The sequence below is a fragment of the Leptinotarsa decemlineata genome, unplaced genomic scaffold (genome assembly GCF_025532065.1).
Source record: "Leptinotarsa decemlineata unplaced genomic scaffold, Ldec_3_MD MMD2_tig00002159_RagTag_RagTag, whole genome shotgun sequence".
Classification (NCBI taxonomy): Eukaryota; Metazoa; Arthropoda; class Insecta; order Coleoptera; family Chrysomelidae; genus Leptinotarsa; species Leptinotarsa decemlineata.
Genome location: NW_027412574.1, coordinates 5,220,294 through 5,233,927, shown reverse-complemented (window position 1 = coordinate 5,233,927; position 13,634 = coordinate 5,220,294). Strand labels below are relative to the sequence as shown.

Below are 13,634 nucleotides of genomic sequence, written 5' to 3'. Positions count from 1 at the left end.
ACACCTTTCAATTCACCTTTCAAAATGTGGGACCCTCGCAGACTATATTGAACTTGAATGACCGCCGATTAAAAGTAGTTTGCGGGTGCCTTGTGAATTTATCTAAACAAACCAAATTTAACCTTCCTTCCTACCTCATCCTTCCTTTCCTTTCCTGGCAAGACACGACTCTCACCTCCCCGTTGGTACTTGCTAGACAATAAAATTTACTTTTAGACCTGTTTTTATAAGCATAATGTGTTTAAAAAATAGTTGTAGCAATTTTTAACAAAACTGTTATATTAGAAAAGAAAAGTATTATTTATTGACTGAGAAGACTTCATTTATATTAAATAACTGAAAGACAACCCTTTTTCCTTATTTTTGTTTTTTTAATGGTCAGTTTTATACGTATAATTTTCGGCAATACACAATTTTTATTTGCATTTATGCTAATATTACGTATTTTGCTTTAAATAGGTGCGGTACCCCAAAAAATTTTCGAGCCTCCGGAGGGCTTTTCTGTGTGTATATAGTCTTTATGACTTTAGCCTCCCCTGTTCTCCAATGCACGAGCCGTCACTGTACAGAAACGGTAAGTGATACGAGGTCGATTGAATTGAAGAAAAGTGGCACATTCATGTGCCTAATAATACGCCATTTATAAAGTTTTAATATTCCGAGTAGTTTTGGAGATATCCAAGAAAAACTGAAATTTGAGACTTTCGTTTCAATTTTCTCCCAGCCTTATTTTCAAAGGAAATGTAAAACAAATATCACCTTTCCATGGCCACTACACGATAACGTAAACTGGAAAAAATGATAAATAATGTTCTGTTGTCATAATAATACTGTTGTTTGGTAGAATTTTTGACATATTACCGTTCCTACTTTTACATCTCGATACCTACCTAATTTGTGTTAAAAATGGAAAACGGCAGCATTTCGAATACTGAAAAATTTGATATGTTGTCATGTTACATTTTGTGCCAAAGAAATTGTGTTGATGCTGAACATGCGTACTCTAATAAGTATCCAGAGAGGCGACAACCCGGTAAATCAATATTTAGACATTTAGTTCCTAATTTGAAAAAATACGGATCATTTGAAAAACCTGTGGTTTCCCGACAAAAGCAATCTAATGAAGAAAGTCAGCGGGATGTGTTACAGGCCGTTGTTGAAAATCCTGAGATATCCACTCGCACCATTGAACATAATACCGGAGTAGCCAAATCCACCGCTCACTTCATTAAAAAAAATATATCATCCATATAAATTCAGAATTTGTCATGGACTCAGACCAGGTAATGATGCAAGGCGAACAACCTTTTGTGAATGGTGCACTAGAAAATGCGAAGACGATGAAAAGTTCCCTTTCAAAATAATTTGTTCTGATGAAACTAAGATCACCAAATATGGCATTTTTGATAGGCGGAATGTTCATTATTGGTCACAACAAAATTCGCGTGTACACAAAGTTTCCAGACATCAACATCGTTTCGATTTTAACATGTGGGTTGGGATTCTCGATACGAATGTGGCCTTATATCTACCAAAACAATTTAACAAAAAAGCTGTACATAAATTTGTTAGACGCTCTAGATAATTTGCCTTTAGTGGTTACTCACAGCTGCTGTTTTCAACAAAATGGTGCTACAGCACATAACGCTAGAATTGTTTGTGATTATTTGAACAGTCGCTTCCCAGGACAGTGGATTGGTACTCATAGTGATACATCCTGGCCTGCAAGGTCCCTCGACCTAACCTCACTAGACTTTTTCCTTTGGGAATATATTAAGAATCAATTGTACTCTCATAATTTTCAAAATGAAGAAGATTTGCTAAGGTTGGTTACTGCATCCTTTAACAATATTGTTCCGAATATGTTAACTCAAGTTTTAAATTCGTCTGTGAGACGAGCGTAATTATGTTCAAAAAATAACGGCAGGTTATTTGAATACTTGTTATAAGTTTCTGTTTATTTCCTATAATACATATTAGCTCCTTGTTATTGCATTACAATTACATTTTAAACTAAACTTTTAATATTGCCACTCATCTTTGTATTCAACAACGCAAAAATTCCGACAAGTAGTAAATTAAAATTTATTGTAAATATGACTAATCAATTTACTTCATATATCAAAATATGATATTTTGTCCAGCGCGAATTATCTAAAGTTGAAGAAAAGCAGCTTAAGTAATCACTTTTCATTTTGCGCGAGAAATGGTTATGAAATCATATTGTGATAAGTTGCTGTATTCACAATGAAAAATGGAGTTGTATACAGGGTATACTTTAGTTTCGGCCCATATAAAAATACAAAGTTGATGATGTTTTCTAAAAGACGAAACGTCGCAGAAAAATTCTTCTTTTGTTAACATGTAGTCCTTAAAAAGCGGCATAGGCAAAATGCTATTTGTTTTACATTTCCTTCGAAAATAAAGCTAGGAGAAAATTAAAACGAAATTCTCAAATTACTACTACTCGGAATATTGAAACTTTCTAAATGGCATATTATTAGGCACAATCGACCCCGTATCACCATTTCCAATATCCCCACGCTGTTCATTCTTATCTTGGGCACAGTGTATATCCATAAATAGTGTGACAAATTAATAAATGAACTGTCTTAAACAAATTTATTTCCAACAATATTTCACTGATCACAAACTAATTTATTTATTACAACCTTTGTATATAGACTAGTCTATATTCAAACAGCTATTTGAATTTCTTGTTTAGCCGCTCGATTCACTTTCTGAATTGCCCTCATGGGTCGGGAAGACGTACTTGTATCGGTAACGGTCCTTTCTACAATTCTGTAGTCGGTTGGGTACTGGAATTTTACCGGCGATTCCCGACTGCATTCTTTGGCGGTGATGTCATGTGTTTGTTCCATGATTCGGCCGGCGTACTGGTCAGAGACGGCTTCAGATTCGTAACAATAGTATATTTTATCGAGGTACTTTTCTGACGGAGTCTAAATGGAAAGCAATATGTCACTTCATTTAAAAAAGACTTTCTTCGATACGCAACGCTTCTACTCGGTACCCTCTTTATTGGAGAATATTTCAAAAAACCTATGGCATTGATATCTGAAACTTCTAAATAAAACATTTTTTGCTATATTCCTCTATTCATCTCAAACTTCTAATGAAAGCTCGATGTGATATACAGTGTAAACTTTTTTTTTTTAGAAATGGATCTAAATGTAAAAAGACTAGAAATATTTCACTTTAAATGATGCAATCGTATTGTTAGTAGAAATGATATGGAGAAGCATTTGGTTAACATTCTGTCAATGTATTCTTCGATTAGTAGTGGCAGAAAGCTATCAGTTTCTCTACTTATCTTTCATGCCTACTTCACAAATCCAACTCGTAAATTACTTTTTTTTTGGGTGTCCATACTGTGAAATACTCGTAACATAATTTTCAGTCCAACACAAATAGTTGTTTTCGACCCAGAGTATTTTAGGGATATTCAACCTTTTCAGTGTATAATATAATGGAATAGCATAGCAATAAATTACATGTATGATATCCATGGTCTGCTTGGTGTATTGATAAAGATTTATCCTTCAGTCACTGATAATGCTATCACAACTGGAATTACAAATATGAGAAAAAAAATCGAATACTTGAATACAGAATCAGAAACTAGCTCCACTATTTCGTTATTAGATGAAAGCAAACGTTCACAAGAGATGGATTTCAAATTCATAAATTATTTCAGGGATTTTCAACCTTTTCAATTATGTCAGGAACAGACTAACCCCGATGGTCCACACCCTAGCACTTTGCAGTGACAGGTATTTTTCAATATTGTTTAACAAAATAAGGTTACTTATGAAATTTTATGAATAAAAGTACTCGTGTGGAAAATCGATCGGACCAACGATTTTTGATAAAACACAAATATCATACAAAGTTTTTTGTATACATAGTTCAAGTAAACGATATAGTGCAACCTACCTTCCAACAGCTCCCCTTTAATAATATAGTTAGGGAGCTAACTAATTTCGTTATTGAATAATCATTTCTGATTATATAAGAATCACAATAAAATATTTCGTATATATATATATATATATATATATATATATATATATATATATATATATATATATATATATATATAGGTGAGTGGGAAAGGAAGGATTCAAATAACAGGGTGACAATTGAAAACTTCTGAATACTACTTACTCACACTATCGATCGCTTCAAAAACACTTCACTAACTTTCTTCGAAAGCTTCTGATAATTCCTCTTCCATATTCTCTGTTTCATATCACTGTTGTCACTTAAATCAATAATGGATTTATTTCCACCATTAATATGGAAGTGTCCAATCTCCATATAGTCTTCTTCAACTTTTTACTTTTATTTTTTTTTTAATCCTTTTCTGCCAGTCTTCTTCGGCAATATTAGATACTTCTTCTTTAATTAACTTCTTATCAAATTTTGTGAAACAATTTTTACGCCTGATGCTTTGTTTCAATTTTCCCCAAATCAACTCGATGGGATTGAAAATACAAAAATAGGGGGAAGTCTCAGTATGGTGTGTCCATATTTTTCAGCAATATTCTCAAGGGCATACACTTTTTCAAATGTTTTTGTCTGTAAAACTTCAAGTAGTTGATTTTTGGTATAGTAATCTTCAAACTACAAATTGTTATCCATTAAAAAACTCAGTATTTCATCTATCCTAGAATTTTTATTCGGTATTTTGATGAGCTGTCGCGAATTATAGGAAGCATTGTCAAGAACTATTACACTATTCGCATCCAAATTTGGGATCAATGTGTTTTCAAACCATTCCTGGAAAATATTAGCTTCAATGTTGTTATGATAGTCAACATTGCAGTCCTCAAGTTTTTTCCACATAATTTCAAAGAATTTGGAACCCATCCTTTACTTCCTCCGCAATGCACAATGATTAGTCGCGATCCTTTGTTTGCAGGCATGTTAGGCGTACACATTCTCGATCCATCAGCCTACCCTTTCGTAACTGTGTCGGGAGAGTCATACCAAGTATCGTCCAAATAGAAAATTTGCCGTTGTTCTTGTTTATATTTGGTTATTTGTTCCAAGTATTTGTTATGAAATTCCACTATTCTTCTGCTTTCCATAACTGTTTGCAATCGTTTATTATTTCAAATCTACATACTAGTTTCTTTATCCAATTCTAAAGAGTTTTGTCACAGCAGCTCACGTTATGGCCGAAAGTATTCAATTTCTTCCTTATGCTTTCAGTTGTAGAATTTTATTAGATGAACATCTAAAGGTTTTGGGTATCACATCGCATTTTGCGTTCATAAGGTTTGCTTTTGACTATTTTACGTACAATTGAAAATGGAATTTCGGTTGAATCTGATGTTACTTGTAATAGTTTGTTTCCCTCGAAACCAAACTTGAGATGTAGATTCTTATATACATTGAAACATACTTTCTGTGTTTCAATATTCAAATGCCGAATCTTATTCACTTATTCGCATTGTTCATCATCGCTATTGCAATCACTACACAGGAAAAAATCTGCGTTGTTATCACATTCATTATTACTATTAGTATTTGTCCAAGGACGCCACATTTTAAACAGAGAACAAACATTTCAAGCAATTATAACAGCACAAATATTGAATTTCAACACTTAAATCGCGATCAGTTCCTGATAGTTTGTTTCCCTCGAAACCAAACTTGGGATGTAGATTCTTATACAGTGTGACCCATTTAAGATGGAAGCACCCTTATAAAACTTACATTTTTCAACCGATTGGAATGTTTTTTTTTTGTTAGGTAGATATTCAAAAAGTCTATTAGGACACCAAATATCATGAATAAATCTCAATTTCCAGGGCCAACTAATCTTATTTTTCAAGGTCAAAAATCTAAAAAAATTACTAGCGATTTTTTTAGAAAAACTCTGACTACACCACTGGATTTGTGACATTTTCAAATGGGTAACATGTAAATTACGTTGAAATGCGTCAATCAATAAAAAAGTTATAAAGGAATGAAATTTGAAAAATATGCCGTTTAATCAACCCACCAATTCATGTTCAGGAATTTTATGAAAATTCTGAATACACCACTGGATTCAGGATGTCTTGAAATATCACTGGTCAGTTTCATCGAAATCTGTTCAGTAATAAAAAAGTTATAAGGGAATGAAATTTGAAAAATATGTTGTAAAATGAAATTTTAACAACGTTCTTACTACACCACTGTTGATTATTGAAAAAATTATTGGGGTGATTATTGCAATGTCGTACAATTATAACATATAAAAATAGTCTATAGGTATTTCCCGAAGTGGAGTGGATACATAAACAAGTACAATCAGGAGAGAACTCCTGGTTAATCTTCATGAAAACAATTTCAACAATATAAGACAAGTCTAATGTACTCCCAATAGAAATTATAACGAAAAAAATATGCAATGGATAATAATTATTATCATTCCAGTAGGTAACATCAGCTGTGATTTCTTCCTTTTGTTGAATAGCAAAAAATGAGATTTGCAATTTGAACTGCCTGTTATTCAGAATGCATTAATGAAATAAACAAGTTAGCTGTGACTTACAGTTTCTCATCTATTTATTTGCGCATGAATTGTCATTTTGTTACGCACCATTAATGAACTGAATAATTTGTGTTTCAAAATAAAAACAGATAATGGCTCAATTGTCAATTCAAGAAAAAATCGAAATTATACGTCTTTCCGGTGATGATTACCGGAGTGAAAAAGAAGTTACTAGAATATTCAATGAAAGACACCCAAATCGTCCAGCCATAAGTAACAGCACGGTACATAAAATAAACCAAGTTTTCAATCGGACTGGAGCAGTAACCACATATATTTTAAAGAACAATATACCAAGAAGGAACGAAAATAACCAGACTATATTAGATTACTTCAGAAATAATCCAAATAGTAGTTTGAGGGATGCCAGCTTAGATTTAAACTTACCTAGGGAGAATGTTAGGCGATGTCTGAAGAAAAATAAATTGAGGCCATTTAAACCAAAGTTTTTACATACTCTGGAACTAGGTGATCAAGAAAAACGATTGGAATTCTGCTTATGGGCCCAGGGCGAGTATCTTAATGACAGGCAATTTTTAAAGAAAATTTTATTTAGTGATGAAGCTAGTTTCACAACAAATGGAGTGGTTTCATCACAAAATATTCGCTATTGGGCCACTGAAAATCCTAACTGGGTGATAAACTGTACAAGGCAGTATTCAGAAAAAGTGAACGTTTGGTGTGGAATACTGAATGAAAGGATAATTGGACCATTCTTTTTCGACGGCAACATGAGTGGCGCAATTTTCCTACAATTTTTAAGGAATGAATTTTCGGACGCAATAGATGAACTTCCCCTTGCAGAAACAAAAAATTTATATTTTCAGTTAGATGGTTGTTCCATACATAATGCGGGAATTGTGAAGAGTTGGCTGAATCAAAATTACCCTAATCGTTGGATAGGAAGGGGGAGTACATTAATTGGATGGCCACCAAGATCGCCTGACCTTACTTCACTCGATTTTTTCCTTTGGGGTTATGTTACACAAAAGGTTTACAAATCACGACCAAGGAATAGAGTGGAACTGTGCACCAGAATTCAGCAAGCTTGCGATGCAATTACTCCACAACAATTGAGGAATACTTTAAAAAATATTCGTAAGCGATATGATAAATGCATTGAATTGGATGGAAGTTTGGTGGAGGCCACCAGAATATGAATTGCACTCATTTATTTTTCAATTCGGTATCTTCTTGGTTTCTATTTTAACATTGATTGTGAATAAAAGATTGTTTTCCGCTAGTTTGTAGCAATTAGAAAAATGTACTTACAGTTAGTTTTTTGTAGATTCATTTGAAATTATTGACACTAAAGTTTGTTGTGATAAACTGATTGATTGATATGGTTCGACATACATTATGAAAGGAAATTGATTCTCCCATAAACGTTTCATGAATTTTATTTGAATAAATAATATTTTGTTAAGTATTGCCCCTAATCCAGTGGTGTAGTAAGAACGTTGCTAAAATTCCATTGAACAACATATTTTTCAAATTTTATTCCTTTATAACTTTTTTATTACCGAACAGATTTCGATGAAACTGTGATCAGTAATATTTCAAGACATCCTGAATCCAGTGGAGTATACAGAATTTTCATAAAATTCCTGAACATGAATTGGTGGGTTGATTAAACGGCATATTTTTCAAATTTCATTCCTTTATAACTTTTTTATTGATTGACGCATTTCAACGTAATTTACATGTTAGCCATTTGAAAATGTCACAAATCCAGTGGTGTAGTCAGAGTTTTTCTAAAAAAATCGCTAGTAATTGTTTTATATTTTTGACCTTGAAAAAGAAGATTAGTTGGCCCTGGAAATTGAGATTTATTCATGATATTTGGTGTCCTAATAGACTTTTTGAATATCTACCTAACAAAAAAAATCATTCCAATCGGTTAAAAAAAGTAAGTTTTATAAGGGTGCTTCCATCTTAAATGGGTCACACTGTATACATTGAAACATACTCTTTTTGTTTCAATATTCAAATGCATCCGAATCTTTTTCACTGGTTTTTTTTCTCGCATTTTTCACCATCGCTATTGGAATCAGTACACTGGAAAAAGTCTGCGTTGTTATCACACTCGTTATAACTATTAGTACTTGTCCAAGGACGCCACATTTTAAACAAATAACAAAAATTTTAAGTACTTATAACTGAACCAATATCGAATTTCAACACTCAAAACGCGATCAGTTCCTGAACTGAACCGATGGCGATAACCATCCCCGATTTCCACGTGGACTACTTCGCAGCTGGTTCTTTTCTATGTATTGGTTTTTTGGCCTTTGAGAGTGCCGCCACCTTCAAGAATGCACAATATCGTTTACTTCGACTATACAACTGTCCTGTTTTCATAATAAAAATTTAATATTTCGCGCACACATTTTGACATTTCTTGACAGTTAACTATTTTCACGTGTTTCATTTAAAATCACATTTAAAGTTCCTGCTGGTGTTTAATGTATATAATACATTTGTAACACAATTTAATTGTATCTATATCTATTGTTTATAATAAAACTTCCTTGAAAATTGAATAACTATGTTTTATTTATTGCTATTTGGTCGAAAAAAATTGTGTTGAAAATACTTTCAACACTAGTGTTAGTTGTACAGTCGTACAAAAAACCTTTCAGAAAGAAATAAAATTGTTGTTAAAAAATGAGAAACTAGAATGCGATTGTGTTTTGTTGAGTGGTGCGTTGTCATTGTATTGTCAATATTCCATAGGATATTTTGAAGTTTGTTGATATGGCAGAACAGTTTACATTCAACGAATATGCAGATACGAGGGTTGCCTTTTATGTTTCGGGATTTGGCAACTCTATCGTAAAGTTTGACATTTTTGAGCTCATATGTACTCAGAACGTTTCGACATACGCGCGCTATTTGTGTTGTTTACAGAAAATGCTCAAAAAATACGATCGCGGTGCTTTAAAACACGTCTATGACATCGTGACAGGTGATGAATCGTGGATTTACGCGTATGAGCCCAAAGTAAACAGCAGTCGACTGAAGAAGCGGTTGATGCATTCAGAATGCATGTTTTGGAGATACTTCAGAGTGGCAATAGTGCTTCGATAAATGGTTCAAACGCATGCAAACGTATAAATTTTCATGGGGAATATTTTGAAAAACAATAAAGTGATTTTCGATGATCAATATTTGTTTTTGTTCTTTAATCCCGAAATACAAAAGGCAACCTATCGTATGCATGCAAACGAGGTGGTGAGGGCGCCCCTAGGGCTGTGCGTATCGTTGTATTGGAGGAAAATATTTTGGAAGTTGTCGCTGATGATCCTTCAATGAGCATCATAAATCTATTTTCGTGTTTATCAGAACAGTTCCATACATCTACTGATATAATAATTAGGAAGCTACTGCTCCACCCATATCACATCCAGAAGATACATGCCATGACACCTAAAATTTTCCAGCACGACTGGAATTTGCCTATTGATTCATGGATAAGCAAAAAGAGGATATGACTTTAATTCATCGAGTTTTATTCAGTGATAAAGCAGGTTTCAGTAGAGATGGAGTTATCAACTCTCATAATCTCCACATATGGGTCGAAGAAAATCCCCATGGGATATTGCAAACCAAACACCAACGGAAATTCAACGTGAATCTTTGGGCTGGTATCATAAGAAACCATTATTCGTTCTATAATATATATATATATATATATATATATATATATATATATATATATATATATATATATATATATATATATATATATATATATATATATATATATATATATATATATATATATATATATATTCTACCGCCTGCCCGGTACTGACGATGCCTAATAGGCTGAAACAGCTGTCTACCGGTGGCTCTTAAATTGAAATCAATATGGGAATGACCAGAAAGTATTTATCTATTTATCTTTTGATTTTCATTCATGGAATTATTTTCAGCAGCTTGACTGCATTAACCTTTGTCGATTTCATATATATATATATATATATATATATATATATATATATATATATATATATATATATATATATATATATATATATATATATATATATATATATATATATATATATATATATATATATATATATATGTATTATATGTTTATATATTATATATTATATATATATATATATATATATATGTATGTATTATATGTTTATATATTATATATTATATGTATATATATATATATATATATATATATATATATGTATGTATATATATATATATATATATATATATATATATATATATATATATATATATATATATATATATATATATAAAGATAAAAAGATAAGTACTATTCTGATCATTCCCATATTGATTTCGATTTAAGAGCCACCGCTGGCTCTTATAAATATTTGTAGAGATATTGACGTTACTGTGTTCGATGTATTAAGGCAATTATTAAAATTTCCGACATTTTGTAGTAGTTGAAAATATTCACATTATATTGTAGGGTTGTGAAGCATATAAAGATTATTGGGCCACAGCTGTTTCAGTCTGTTGGTCATCGTCAGTACCGGGCAGGCGGTTCTCGATTGAAGACAAAATGTGCAAAAACCAAGAACACTACTTGATGAAAATAACTGCGTGAAAGCAAGCCCAACCTACAAGGTCGATTAAATTGGACAAAAGATTCCTATTGTGGACAACTACAATAATTTCTTTTCAGATTGAGAATATCTGTGGTTGTTTTTGAAATATTCGCTAGAAAATAGAATTGTCGAATTTCGATTTTTGGTTCTACCACTTCCTTTTCGAATGATATAAAAACAGGCAGAGGAACTTCAATACTCCATATGTGTTATAATCTGATATAAACCAATGTGCAATGCGACATTTCGTTCATTAGATTTCATCAACTTTTTTTTTCAAATACGGACCTCTTGTTTTTTTCATCGATTTTTGCAGCCACTGTAATAACAAATTCAGCTACGTATTACAATACATGTGTTTCCCGAATGAATCATCTAGAGAATTCGAGTGTATTTACTAAAAGTTTCTCAGTTTCGAGCTTTTTCTGGAAATATCATAACACTCTGTCAAACCAAATACAGTGAAATATTACGAAATAGAATCACCTCGGCCTTCTCCAGATGTGCACCACCAATCGTTCTTCTATCCATTTTGTAAATGTATTTTCATAGTTATCTCTTCCAAAATTATTATTTAAAAACTTCGAATGTGGAGATAATTTTTATTCACAACTCCTCGAATTTGTGTTGCCTATTCTTGCGCTTGGACCAATGAGATAAAGACACGTGTTTGATTTATCCATGAGTGATTAATTCGCGAATCTTTTCTTTGACTTCACTAACATTTCGGGTGGAATTTCACTGCCACCTACTGCACGAAAGACAACAAAAACTTCGAATGGATATGCATCAAAAATAACATTTTCGAATTCTCATTGCAACAAACAACAGAAACAAGAATGCCTGAAACTAATTTGTTAAGTGGCCTTTTCTGAAACACGTCTTGTCCACAATGTTTATAAAAATCCGCACATTCTCTAAACAAATATTTATGATTGATTCACTTACTTTCTTAAACATAAAGAACTGATACTTGGATATGGATATTTGGTTTTTACTTTCGTTAAACCAACGTTGTGTAATACACAGATCAATAAATAGGCATAATCCAAGTGCAGATAAGATAAAAGTATATCAAGGGACACCTGTTTCATTATTGGTTTATTTTTATCGTGTATTTCATATAATATTTCCAATTATACCGAAGTAAATTAGATGTATGTTAAAGAAATCAGGATTATAAGAAAAACGTGCTGTTCTACTAGTTAGTATAGACAGAAGTGAATCTTCAAAGGCAGTAGTCCATTTCATAGCAAAGAGTTTGCAGTGAATGTAGTGTCAAATAGGACAAGTGAAAATAATCAAAACTCGGTCCTTTTTTACTTCTAACAAGCATTCACGCACAATTTCGATCAATCAGTATTTTTATTGTAAATATTTATTTTATTGTTTGGATTTCCAAAAGCTTAGACCGAGCCAAACAAAAGGGCTTCACATCGCAGCTCAAAGTTTTGCATTGTTCGACGTTTCGGCTTCGAGTTTGAAGCCATTTTCAAGAAGTGGAAAAGTGTGGCTGTACTGAGAGACACACTTGAGGGTTTTGATGTTCTGGTCTTGCCAAACCTTCGAGAAGGTTTGATCCATGTTTCATCCAAATAAAAAATAGATTTATTTACCCAGTGTTCCGGCTTTCTTTATTTCTCTTGAATAGTTCATTCTCCATTCTACAATCTCTGAATTTTCTATTAACATGCTCTTTCTATCTTTTTTTGCAAAAGTGAAGTTCAGCTCTTGTAATATATCCCGTAATCTAATTCTAGTGATTAGGGAGAAAACTGTTTTCACGAATAACTCACAAAACTTTATTTGAAGTGGGTATTTCATTTTTATTACTAACACGCTTTTATTAGCTTCACTTGTTTGTATGTATGTTGGTTTGTAACTCTCAAGCTCGGGATCTGTATTTGAGAGAATTATCGACATTATTGCTTGATCTATTCGCGGGCAGATGGCGCTGAACGTAAACTCCTTGATATAATTCGAACTCACTTTACATGTATTTCTTCATTTGAAAAAAGTATTTTTTTAATTAACACGCGCGCCTGCTGCTTTATTTGTAACCCTATTACCTATTTTTGTGAAAAAAGTGTGGGCGCTTTGTGCCATATTTTTTGTGTAGCAAGTGCCCGTTGCTTTTTTTGCAATAATAATAGTATTTTTCGTTCGTTATTGTTTTAGGCTTATTTAAAAAAATATTTTTAACTTTTTAGTTCGATGTTCTTTGAAAGCTTGTTTTTTAATTTTTTCAAACTATGTATATTTATTTATGTAAAAAGAGTGTACTGTTCTAATAGAATTCTTGTCTTCTTCGCCGATAACCAAACACTTTCTGCCAATGGATACTTCCAAACAGCTGTTGTTTTTCTTGAGTTCCTTAAGAAACCTAAAAATTGTCGATCTATTGACACCAGTCATACTCGCGCATTTTAGCACTACTTCCTCCTTACTATTTATTTCAGGCG

General features: G+C 32.4%; 1 protein-coding gene across 4 annotated transcripts in view; it reads right to left on the bottom strand.

Annotated features, from left to right (window-relative positions):
• GramD1B (GRAM domain containing 1B) overlaps nucleotides 1–13,634 on the bottom strand; it is a 55,924-nt gene that overhangs the window by 26,959 nt on the left and 15,331 nt on the right. The window contains exon 1 of one of the 4 annotated variants that reach the window (XM_074177106.1): nucleotides 12,121–12,242. The exons of 2 other annotated variants lie outside the window; for them this stretch is intronic. In XM_074177106.1, the coding sequence (XP_074033207.1) occupies nucleotides 12,121–12,132 (12 nt within the window). In that variant the 5' untranslated portion in view covers nucleotides 12,133–12,242. Of the gene's footprint in view, nucleotides 1–11,658; nucleotides 11,719–12,120; nucleotides 12,243–13,634 lie in introns of those variants that run through there. One more of the 4 variants, XM_074177105.1, reaches the window with a different exon arrangement.